At 35.8% G+C, this 13,530-nt stretch overlaps 1 protein-coding gene across 1 annotated transcript; it reads right to left on the bottom strand.

Moving 5' to 3' along the window:
* Positions 1-1,733: 1,733 nt before the first annotated feature.
* Positions 1,734-2,441, bottom strand: LOC131079482 (uncharacterized). Its single transcript, XM_058017446.1, has one exon. The coding sequence runs from the start codon at positions 2,439-2,441 to the stop codon at positions 1,734-1,736; it is 708 nt and encodes a 235-aa protein (XP_057873429.1).
* Between the last annotated feature and the right edge of the window lie 11,089 nt (positions 2,442-13,530).

Genomic DNA, 13,530 nt, shown 5'->3' with positions numbered 1-13,530 from the left:
ATTGATTTACTAGTTTGGTTAGATAATCCAGGGTTATTTAATTGAATGATTTGCAAGGAAAATTCATGGAGATGTTTTAGGTTTCTCTCTCAAGGAGGGAGATTAAATATACTTAGAATTTCTCTTATAGTAATAAATAATTCTGCTTGAATCTGATAACTGGGTTTAGCATAAAGATAAAAATTTATGTATGTCAGGCATATGTAAGTTTAGTGAAGTCAGAATGATGAAATGTATGTGGATTTCCAATTTAGAATTCTTATTTAGTCTTAGATGACTCTGAAGCCCGGGATAAGGCACTGGTATACTTTGTTGGGTTCTATAAGCTTCTTGGAGATCAATAAAAATGATTACAAGCCTTTCTGTTATGTTCAAGGTGATAGGGTTTGTAGGGGTTGGTATTTGTCTTCTCTGTAGATCTCCAATCACAGTTATGAAAAGTAATCACAAAAGGTAAACCCGCCTAAGCTAGGTGAAAGCTTGAAGTGTAGAAGGTTTTAGTTTAAACCTTGTTATATGTTGGCTTTTGTTTTGTTTCCTATTATTTCTCTCCATAAGCGACAGAGATCTAAGATTCGAGTAAGGAAAACAAAGCAATCAGAATTTGAGAACAACAAAGCCTTCAATATTTGTGTGTGCTTTTGTAGAACTGTCTAAATCAATCAATCTCGGAACCCTCTTATTTTAAAATGTCACAACATTATTAAAATCTTAAAACACTAATCTTGATTTTCAGCATTCATTTGTTTGGCAGCAGCTTTTTTAAGTCCTCAATAATTTTATTAATTTATAAACGATTTCAAATTAATTGAAACATTAGCAGTTTCTCCAGTTGGGTATCTGCTAGGTGTAACATACCAACCAGTCCATTGAAATTTAAAAGTCTGCAGCTTATTCCAGTATTTTGACAGGATTTGAAGTTTTGGATTCATACGTGATTGATGTTATTCTGAATTGGAAACAATAGAAATCCATTTTATCTTCAAATACAATTTTGAAATTTGTCGAACCGGAGCCTCAAATGAGCCTGGTTAGTGTCAGTCCCAAAACTCTGCTTAAAACCATTTACTAACTAACTTCCAACTAAATGTTTTCTGATGTTGTCCAATTGCTAGTGATCTTACACTGTAAACTAAAAAGACTACCGTTCTGGTTTACTAATTTCATGCATTCTGTTAAGGACTCATATGGCGTCTTAACACAAATTGACTCCGGTGTACTAAATAGTACTACGTCAAAAATATAATGACAACTTCTGCAAACATTTGGGGGCTGGAAAACTTGTTATCTAAACATTATTCATAGTTAGTTGTTCACTCCTTTCTCTAGCGTTATTCCCATTGGGAAAATAATGATGCGATTACAGATGACTTTCGGAAGTAACAAAACTTATATCTATTGAATATTCACCAATTACATTACACTTAATGGCTGCAGTGTTCGCAATGAGCTCACTCACTTAAAAGACTTAATAACTACAATGCCTACCTTGCTTGAAGAGCAACTAGACAAAGAACGCAGGGCACAAGGTACATTGATATAGTTCCTGTTGCTGAATATGGTACCTCCAGGAATGCAATATGCTCACAGCCAAATTGCAAGGGCGCGGGGGGAAGGGGGCGGGGGGGTGGGGGGGGCGGGCGGGGGGCGCGCTTGCCTATCTGCTGCCATGGACTAAATCAATAAGTTTGTTTTGATTTTTGAGTTCTGACTCTCGCTTTCTCCATCCAAATTTATGCTTTCGTTGAGCTCTTTTTGCAATTGGAGGCATCAGAGATGGCGTTTTCATAAATTTTCAACAGTGTTTTAGATTCAGGATGCCCTTTTATAATTTTTCTTACAAACCTTGCCTCTGGCATGCTCAATACCCTCGAAAGAGAGAGATCAGAGTCATCGATGGATTTGATTTTCTGCCAAACCACACACCTGGGCTTCATAGTCTTTTCCAAACTGATATTCAACAATCTAGGGTGCTGCATTACATAAGTTGCAGGAAGCTCCATCTTATTAACTAGTATACTCATCTTTTCGCTAACATCTTCCTTGGAGCGAAAAATGACATGAGGGCTAGCTCGAAGTAGTTGCCAAGTTTCTTCAGTCGACAGCCCGCAGAGTTTGAGATTCTCTATCTTGGCCTCTAACGTTTCCATGCAGCTAATAGTCGCTGCATTTACAATATATTTGAACATTTTGCCTTTATTGTCGGGAAAAATTTTGTGAATGAGATCGACGCGTGCTGGCGTTAGAGACGTATGTAAGAGAACAGCCGGATTCACCTTTAAGAAGTTGACGAGCTCCGCCCCACAAAAACCCCATCCTTTCCAAAAAGCAAGCGAGGGCTTCAGGGTCTTCTCCGAGTTACAAATGAGAAGTCGTGGTTCTCTTACCAGGCCTTTAACGAGCACATCCTGAGACTGAAATACAGTCTTCAGAAATTCCATCCGGGGAAGAATGTAGTTCTTGATGCTGCGGCCCAAAATTGATGGATTTCTAGTCAAAAGTCTGGCCAGATTTCGATCCACAAAACCGAAATCTTCCAGCAGTTTTCTTAGGTTCCAATATTATTTTTGTTAATATCATAAGTTGGGGTACAGCCCTCGTTATTTTGGCAATTTGGAGTTCAGTGCAGCCGTGCTTCTTCAACAAATGAAGACAATCCTCTACTCTGTCGAGGGTTCGAAGCATCTGCAATTGGGGAGCCAACCTGAATACCCCAGAAATGTCGGCCTCAGACATATTAAGTTTGGAGGAGGCAAAGTGTGAAAAGAGGTCCTGCGAATGAGCTTCAGTTGAGAAAGCATTCCGAAGATACAATGGGTGTATAACAAAGAGTTTGCAGCAGCATAAAGTGGAATGTATGGGAGCTGCTGCAACAAAAAATAGCCTCCCACAAAACATGGTGTTCATCATGGAAGGTGCGGCAACAACAAATGAAGAGGTTAGGGTTTTCACCGAGAAGAATTGTCTGCTAAAATAACTAAATGTCTGCACCTTTCTGTGTTAAAAAATTTACTGACTACCATTTATATTAAAAGGAGGTGCGATAGTTATTCTAAAGTAAAATATATTCTATATTAAAAATTACATAACACAAAAGTTGTATTTATGAAGAGGTTACATAATATAACAAGAGCTGTGAATACAGATAAGGGTCTCTGTCTATTTGCTCAAAAATGTGATACAGGTCTCTGTTTATTTGCTAAAAAATGATGAATTACTATTGTTTGTGAAAATAATAAAAAAATTGCTGGTTGCTTATATTTCATAACAAGTTTAGCCATTAATGTGAGGTGTTTTTTAATAATATTATATATTAAAATTATTAAATTTTTCAAATTAGATGCTTAATTTTTATGATTATTATCTAATTAGAATTTCAAAAATCTTAAATTTACAAGTATAGGTTTAAACAATATAATACAATGTGAATCAAACCAACAACTTAGTATTATAATTTACTAAGAAATGATCAAAAACAATCATTCATAATATCAAACATATTAAAAATATATATTGAAAATTAATCCAACTATTATTCAAACACACTACTATGTATTAATATATATTAAAATACTAAATTAGAAAAACATGTATACAATACTAAAAAAATGCTAAATAGAGATATAAGTTTGGCCTCCCTGCCTCGCATAAGAGAACCTACAATATGATTACAAATGCTTATGCTTGTCTAGATCTTCCTAGGAACACTAGTGTAGACGCTCACAGATACCTCTCATTCCGATGGAAGGATGGCTCCCTCCTCTCCAAGGTCAAAGCCAAGTCTATTTACAAACTGCTCACTCATGATACCACAATGATAGATCATGTTAACTCCCTCTGTTATGTTGACCTTAATACCTCTGCCTGGCAGAAAACGTTTGAGAAACTATGGAAGTCCCCCATCCCCCCTAAAATCAAATGCTTCAGGTGGCAACTAATGTTGGATAGATTGCCTATTAGGAATAACTTTGCTGCCTTCGACCTATGCTTTGTATGTAGGAAGCCTGAGACTATGCGGCACATCTTTTTTGATTGCATTTTTGCCAGAGAGGTCTGGCTAATGTTTGGAATCTCCATTACTAAACATGTTTGTACTCTTGATATTATTACTGGATTCATTCATGGCCTCAAGAAGGATGCTAACCTGTTCTGGCAAATTCTTTCTTCTTTCATACTTTGGTTTATTTGGAAACTTAGAAATGAGGAAAAATTCCAAGGTACTAATAGGACTCTTACTGGGTTTTTTAAGAAACTTACACGTTATAAAATTGTTGTGCAGGTATGTTTTTTAATGAATGTTGAGAGGGAGAAGCTGTTGCATTTCCTTAGGGATGGTCAGGCAACCATGTTCATATATGAGATGAAGGATGGCTTTGAATGTGCTAGAATTGTGGAGAACCAAACGACATTCGATGAGGCTCTAAAGAAATTGATCAAGGAACTCAGGGGCAACAGAGGTCCCTACTTTGATGAGCTCGAGATGTTTACCCAGGTTCTGGAGTGGAAGAAGATGGTGTGGATGGAAGGCCCACAAGGATGGACAACATGGTTGGAAAACCAGGATGAGATTCTACAATAAGTGTTTAGTAGCTCTTTAGCTGATGTTTATGGATCACTATATATACTCTCTCTCGTAACTCTTTTTTGGTAGGAGGATGTCTATGTTCAATCGGATAGTCTCTCTGGTTGATGGCTAAGGCTCTACCTCCCATGCTCGTTTTTGTATAAACTCTCCTTATTTTGGTCTCTCAATATTTAATATAAAAAAATAGAGATATAATATTAAAAAAAATTGAATAAAAGAATATTATATAGATTATGTTAACAAAAATTTTATTAAAGGTTTAGGTTCTACCTCTCTATTTTGTAAATATATATAATCTATGTACTTCCTTTTATAAAATATAATATAAAATGTTCAGATTTTATGTCTTTTATTTAAAAAATAAATTATCTAAATATATGTATAATTATTAACATATAATTATGTATAAAAAATGTAAGATATGAAAGAATAAATAATTGGTTATATGTATAATTACTAATATCAAATTGTATAAAAAATATATATAAAAGAATAAAAATAATTATATTAAAAAGTATTAAATTTTTAAAAAATTAAAATTACTAAAAACAACTTAATTTTATTATACATCTATGGATTTTGAAATTTAATAATAATAATTCTCAATACCCAACAAACATTAGAAATCATCTTTAATATTTTAAAGCATAGTTATCAATACCTAACAAAATACCTACATCTCACTCACTATATTATATATATATATATATAGTGAGTTAGATGTAGGTATTTTGTTAGGTTTTCTTTTATTCTTTGGTGTTTTTTTTCTTGTTATATTGTCCATGTTTTGTATTTTATTTTTATTCTTCGGAGTGTGTTCTTTTCTTTTTTAGTTTTTTTGTCTATTGGGAATCTTGTTTTTATTTATTTTTCTTACCTTACCTCTCTCTCTCTCTCTCTCTCTCTCTCTCTCTCTCTCTCTCTCTCTCTCTCTCTTATATTTAGTTCAGATTTGCAACCTATCATCTTTCTTTCATCTCCTTGGTACTCTTCTCTCATCATGATGATGAATCACGGAGTGTGATAAAAAATGCACACAATCTAATCTAGAAGCATCAAGAAACTTATAGCATGGATTGTGGAAATTTGATGGCTTTAATTGATCTTACTTGCCTAAAATAGGCATCTCATTCTCTCAAGAATACCACATTTTTAGGAAAATCTCATAGCCAATTGGAAATAATTAGTGCTTTTAATGAATGGAATAACTAAATATTTGCAAACATTGCTAAGGACTAAGGTAAGCATACTAAGGGATAAAATTAAGTTTTTGATGCCTTACTTCCTTACTCCAATGCAAACAGTAATTAAACTCATGATTTACTTCATAGCTCTGGCATGACGCCATCTTATTTCTTTATGCACTACTTAATCTTTAGCAGAATCTCATAACCCTTCATTTGTTCTTGTCTTATTTTAGAGAGTTCCTATCTTTGAAATGATGTGGAACATAAGCAATATCCCTTCTTACCAATTGGCAAATCACATTGTTGGTATTTTTCTAAAATTTCGTGATATCTTTGTCATGCATGTTATGGATAAATCAACAAAAGTGGAAATTATGGAAAAATTTATAGTCATTAACTTTTAATCATGCATAACAACATGAATAGTTATGTTGATTAATTAAGATAAAACCAATCTTAGTTTATCATTCATGTAGAAGACTCAAGGTTTAAATGGCTACCACATAAATCATATAGAAGATTATATGTTGGCAAAAAATCTTTCTAAATAGACACATTTTGGTTAATCCGACTTGATTGCCATTTGTTGCATTTTCAATAATGGACACAACTAAATTGAAAGATGCACACTTTGAATATTAACAAGTTCAGTCAAGCCCATTGTTGGAGGTGATTTGTCTTCTCAACTATGATTAAATAAGTTAGGCTTACACTTACACTTTCATGTCTAATGCAATCCATAACATGGATATATTCAATCATTGATTCCTAGAATTAAAGGGAAATAGGTTTTTTTGAAGGCAGAAAAAGTACACTTGAATTTGTATTCTTTGAGTAGTAATACATAATTGTCTCCATGTTTCTATTGTTTAACACTTACAACTGATTAAAATACCTTCCCAATGATTGTAATCATTTTATTTTAACTTCCTTTTAAATATGCTAGAAAAAACAATGGCTTGCATGTAGAATACTGAACTTGAAAATGAATGTAATATTTATTGCACTAGGATGTTCTATCATTGCAATATTGTGAAAAAATAAAATAAAAAATGAATAGATTATTAAGAGACCTAATTATATAAATAAACTACTATATAATGTGTAACCAAAACTATCCCTTTTTATGGATACGTTAGAGTTCATTGATTTACCATTAATTTAAAATACCAAGACCAAATATTATTACCACTTTAATGCTGTGCAAGTTGATTTGCATGGATATGCATTTTGATAGAAATTGGAGTGAAATTATCATCGGTTATCAATTTAAGAATTGAACAACCTACTTCAATATAGTTGCAACTCTACAAAATAATTTACTAGTTCATTATTAAGTTGTTTGTATCATATTAATGAATCTAGAGATGAGAGACCAAAAACCTTATCTTCTTTTTTATGTTTTTGATTAAGGAAAATCAAGTTTTAAGGGACCCAAAACCCACTTACATAATGAAGAGATAAGCAAAGGAGAAACTAGAAAAAACAGAACCAAGAGAGAAAAGCTGCAAAAGAACAGCAGCCAAAGAAAAGAACAGCTCAAGGCCAGCGAGAGACTGACAACCTAAAGCCAAATTACATATCAGATGATAATCTTTATAGTCTCTTCTGGATCCTTGACCAACATCATCAGTGCATTAGCTACCTCTTTCAGTTCTTTATTTTCCTGCATCTGTTGATTGTCTTTGGTCTTCAACTCCAGCTCACTTGCACTTTGCCTGGTTCCGCGTTTGGTGGAGTGTTGAACAAAATTAGAAGCCGACTCATCATCAATGATTACCGTTTCTTTATTCTTCTTGTTCTTCTCTAGGCAAGCAACCAACACATTCATGTTTTGAGAAGACACCTTCAACACTGCCAGACTATGCTCCATAAATTTCTTCAAAGCACTCTCAGTTTTTTGAATCCGATTGCTTATCAGACCATTATCAACCTCACCCTTTTCTTTGATAATCCTCACCACATCCTCAAGATGCTTCAAATCTCCCTTAATAATGTCTCTTTCTAGCCAATCCAAAATTTTAGTTTCATCCTCTGCAACACTAGTGTCTTCTGCATCATCCTCTTTACCTTTAATGCTGATCCTTAATCAAATTCCCAATTTTAAAATCCAGCTCCCTCTGTTTATTCTGAATGCTAGTGATGTTATCAATCACCCATCTCTGAAAATTGAATATTCTAGGGTGTTATTTCTAGCAGCATTCAGAATGGAATCTGCATTCTCCAAGTCCGGGGTGGAGTCCAGAGACCTAGGGTTTCCCTCATCCATGATATGCTGAACATCATCCCTATTATCTGAGGCATAGGGATTATCCTTTGCCTCTAACTCTTCAACATCCTCTTCTCTCTTCTCATCCACTTCCTCACCCTCAACCTCCTTCACCTACTCATTCTCCGCCTCTTCTTCCACCTCCTTCCCCTGCTCCTACTCAGAACTAGTCTTTCAAAACACTCAAAATAACCCAGCACTTAATATGATAAGGCCCATCACACTGGTGCTCATTATCACGATGTCTGAAACAGGTAATCAACTGACACTCCGCAACACTCCAATATCTATCATTGAATTCTGAACCCATAAAGGTAATAATGAAATTAACATGTACCATGGACTCTATCAAATGATAATTGCTCTCGGACTCCGTTCTTACATGATAATTCTCTGATGTACTTAGCCTCCTCCACTAAACTGACCCCTCATTAGCTAACAAATCAGCTACCCTATTACCTTCCCTAAAGGTATGGGTAATAATTCTTTTTTATGTTACTTCCTTCCTATGTGTATGAAACCTTGAGATCAGACCTTGTAAACTTTTGACATTGTTTAGAGCTTACATGCTTATGGTATCATGTGGAAAGTAAAAAAGTGTTTTTTTTTATGTTAAGTTCTTTATCAAATTTTCAAGTTTAATGATACAACAAAATATAGTGTTAGTGCCTTGCTTGAAAAATAAAAATTAAAAGGCTTGCTTCTAGTTTGTTATATGTTCGATGTGAAGTTCTCAGCATTGAGGACAAAAATATGACCTTGGACATAGAAATATATGGGTTTCTTTGTTGTTTTGATTAAGTAAAGATAGGTTTTTGAAAGGAACCCAAACCTTTTACACATCAGGAAATAGAAAAAGCATTAGAGCAGATAAATACCATGCCTGATCACCCAAACAAAAATAGTTCCCAACCAAAACAACAAGGGAACTCAAAACACATAGAGCCACAGAAAGACAACCAAAGGATAGCAAAAGGACAACAAAAAGACAAAGACAGAGATCGAGACAGCTACATGTTTTTCACAGTGTCTTCTGCATGAACCACCATCTGCTTCATGTTGTCCGCAGAGGTCTTCAATTCATCCAGCTCTCATCCCTTGATATCACCCTGATTCTTGGTGTTGGCCCTAGTTCTCTTCTCATGACCTTTTTTCTCCATCTGGTCCTTGTCGCCCTCCTTATCTTTAATGTTATCAATTTTTTTAATCAAAATATTCATATTATCCACAGAGGCCTTAATAACATGGAAATTTTGTTCAACAATCCTCTTTACAATAGATTCCATCTTGTCAACTCTATTGACCAGGTTGTTCATTTTCAGCCCGTTCGCCTCTCTAATCCTTCCATTTCCTTAACCTTCTTTTCTATGTCAAGGATTTTACCGACCATGTTCTCAATAGCTTCAACATTGTTGATCGCAACCACTAATTCTTTAACATTTTAAGAAAGAGGCTTCTCTCCTATCGTGGCTTTATTGATAGCATTAATATCATTCTTTAGGTTGCTGATGTCTTTCACAATTTTGCTGATAGTATCACAAAATCCCTTAATACTATCATTATCCCCATGACAGTCACTAGGATTTACCCTTTCATTCTTTTGGCCCTCGTTTTGCAATCCTTGAGTACTAATGTCCTCACCATGACCCACATATAGAATCTAATCCTCCTCCTTACCCTTCATATTGTCTTTTTTTTCCTCCTCTGCATCCTCATCAGAACTATCAAAATCTGATTTTTAACCTTGTTAGCTTCCCTACTAGTTTTCTTATTCCTCTGGGTTTGTTTTCCCATTCCCTTTCTTTTCTTGCTTTTGATGAATTTCTCCTCAAAGGACTCATCCTCAGAATCTGAGGGATTAGAATCAACAACAATCCTCTTTCTTTTCCCCTTATTCCTCCCCTTTTTGCTTAGATCATCCGACTCACCTTCAGTTTTCGAGTCAAAGTTGAAACCATTATACTCACTTTTTGTGTCATCATCCCTGGTATTTTTACCTCTAATTGGTTTCTCTATGGTTTTCCCTTTCAACAATTTGTAGACTAAAACCATAAGACCCTGATCAAGAGCATGGTCCCCCTGAGGGTCTTTATGCATTTCTTTAATGGTGTGATCCATTGAACAAGCTAAGTAGTAGGACAAGCTTACCTTTTCACCATGGTGGAAGTGGTTGAGTAGTACGAAATGGTGCTCGTAAGCCCTCGTAAATCTACCATCCAGAGTAATGTGGGTTATGGTAGCTAACAACACGAACCTCCATGGCCTACATATTCACTTGGGGGAGTGGTAGGAGTTATCAACCTTCACCGTTTTCTTCTTTTCACCATCTGTGATAGGAAATCTATCCACTGCCTTATCAGAGACACTTCGATCTCTATAGAACTTAATACCATTTTTCACCATCCCCGTTGCTTTTGCAATAATATCTTCATCCACCATCATCATCTGGGTGCCCACCTAAACTTTGCCATTCTTCCAATTCTTTATAAAATGCTTGGTAACTATTGGGTCTTTACTACAGAGCCTCTCCATGAAAACACTTAGGCCCCCTTCTTCTAGAATCTCCCAGAGCTCTCTATTCTTCTTCCAATCCGCACATGAAGTTGGTTCAAACCTCTTCTCGTTCCCTCCCATTTTTTCTTCAAATTCACTAGAATGCCTAATCTTTGCTCTACTATTTCCTCTCTGGTTTCTATTTTTTCTCTATAAAACAACCCAGAATCCGTGCCCAGTTAATATGATGAGACTGTTTAATAAATGCTCATCACTGCCACTATAAACCTTCATTGAAAAAAGGGGGAAAAGCATTAGGAAATATGATTAATGATGCCACGTTGCCTCATCTAGATACGGTCTAGTTCGAGCAAGGATTTTGCCTCACATGCAAGTTTGCCTTCCCCATTATTGGTAATTATTTTCTGAGATTGGCGGGCCAGGTTGGCTGCCCAGTCAGCACACGAGTTAGCTTCCCTGTAAACATGTGTGAAAATACACATATCGAAGGTTTCACTTATTTCCTTTTCATCTTTAATAGCATTATTTATAGACCATGAGGGCGGGAAGACCTTATTCAAACAATTTATGATGTTCAAAGAGTCTCCTTCACACCATACTCTGGCACAATTGGCTTCCTTTGCTAGAACCATCCCATGATAAGCTGCCATGGCCTCAGCAACATGATTAGTTTTACTGCCAATAGGGATACATTTAATGGTTTTGCATTTTCCCCATTCATCCCTTAAAACCACTCCACACCCCACATTGCCAGGGTTACCCTTTGAGGTGCCATTGAAGTTGATTTTCATCCAGCCATGAGGAGGGCTTTCCCATTTCACACCTTCCCTTGGATCAACCTGAAAAATGTCACTTCCCTTTAGTCTCCAATTCTTGAAAATAACATAATCCTCCTAATCTTTGGGGTTGGTTGTTCCACCCATGATATTGATATTCTCCACTATATTTCGTTTGATTTTTTCAAAAATTGTTTGAGACTTAGAAGCCTTCTCTCTGAACACTCTCTCATTTCTCTCTTTCCATATTCCCTATCAAATATGAGGTAAGGCCAATCTCCATAACTAAATTATAGACTTATTCCTTGAGGGGTAATGCCATGCATTGAAAACCTCTTGGACGGATTTTGGAAAGACCCAAATGAAATCGAAGTGATCCAGACATCTTGCCCAAATGTCAGCAGAGAACGGACAGTGGAAGAACAAGTGGTTAATAGATTCCTCATTCTGCATACAAAGAAGACAAACACTAGGCATGCATAAGCCTCTAATTTTGAGGTTATCAATAGTCAAAATTTTATTTTGTAGTGCAATCGAGAAGAAAATATTAATTCTGGGAATCAGGCCTTTCACCTAAGCCTTAGCCCAACAAGGACTCTCAAAATTAGAAAACTATTGATTATATAAAGAGGCAATAGAGAATTTACCATTTTCTATAAGTTTCCAGATTAACTGGTCATCATCATCCACCACCACCATGGAATTCATAATTTTTTTCAGATTACTAAGGGAGGGATCAATAGGGGATAAATCCTTCCACTGTCCATCATTCCAGTAGTCACCCACCATAGTGCCATATTTATCCTTACACTGATTCTGAAATTTGCCCCAATCAGGGCTATTGCTCAACGAGGCATCAAGCAACCAAGAGTCTTCCCAGAATTTAATTAGATTACCTTTCCCCACCTTCCATTTCACACCTTTAGCAATTAGATCTCTATTTCTTGTAACATTTTTCCAGATATTAGGGCCAATTGGGATATCTTCAGCATTGAGAAAACTTTAAAGGGTAGGAAATTGTCTTTTATACTTATTGTCCCAAATCAATTTCCATTCTCCCTAAGTGTTATAACCTCTCCATATCTGCTTGGCCATGAGAAACTCATTCATGTCTCTGATTCTTCTAAGGTCGAGACCTCCCTTTCTTATAGGTTTACAAACCTTATCCCATGCAATCAGATTCATTCTCTTCTTTTCCTCTACCAGTGTCTACAAAAAAGTTCTTTGAATTTTTTCAATAGCCTCCGCAAACTTGGCTGGAATTCTAAAAAGGTTGTGGCATAAAGAGGAATACTCTAAAGAGTATATTTCAAAAGCTTGACCTTACCATCTTGGCTGAGCAGGGTGCCTTTCCATCTAGCTAACTTCCTGTGAACTTTATCCACAAGAGCTCCCCATAAAGTATCAGGAGGGACTTGACAAAGAGGGAGCCCAAGATAAGAAGCAAGAAGATTCCCCAAATGGCATCCCAAGATGTTACTAATTTTTATCTGTCTTCTTTCTGGAGTGCTGATAAAATAGACAAAACTTTTAGACCAGTTTATCAATTGATCGAGAGCTGTCCCATAACTAACCAAAGCTTTCTTTAAGCTCCTTGAATCTTTAACTGAAGCATTCCCCATAGTAATAGAGTCATCCACAAATTGCTGATGGGAGAAAACTTGGTCTGCCGAAGAAGGTTTTAGCCCACAAAATTCTCCCTTCTCAACAAGTTTACCTATAAGTCTTCCCAAACATTCTGCCATGATAATGAAAAGAACCGAGGATAGAGGATCCCCCTATCTAAGACCCCTTTAGGATTTGAAAAAGGGGGATGGAGACCCATTGATTAAAACATAAAAGGTAGCAGAGGATACCAATTGCATTATAAGACAGATACTTCTAGAGCAGAAGCCAAAAGTAGAGAGAACATCCTTCATAAAACCCCAATTAACTCTATCATAGGCTTTAGAGAAGTCAAGCTTCAAAAGAAAGCCTTATTTTTTAGCACTAGTTAGAGAGTGAATATTTTCAGGGACTAATATTATCGAATCCAAAATTTATCTCCCGGGGATAAAGCCACTTTGTTGGGGAGAAATGATAGAGGGGAACAGAGTCAAGATTCTAGAGGTCATAACCTTAGAGATGATCTTGCACATAGAGTTGCACAGGCTGATAGGTCTAAACAGATCCATGGAATCAAAACCCATCCTTTTGGGA

Source organism: Cryptomeria japonica, chromosome 8, assembly GCF_030272615.1.
Source record: "Cryptomeria japonica chromosome 8, Sugi_1.0, whole genome shotgun sequence".
NCBI classification, from domain to species: domain Eukaryota; kingdom Viridiplantae; phylum Streptophyta; class Pinopsida; order Cupressales; family Cupressaceae; genus Cryptomeria; species Cryptomeria japonica.
The sequence above is the reverse complement of the archived record's forward strand: the minus strand, read 5'-3'. Positions and strand labels throughout refer to the sequence as shown.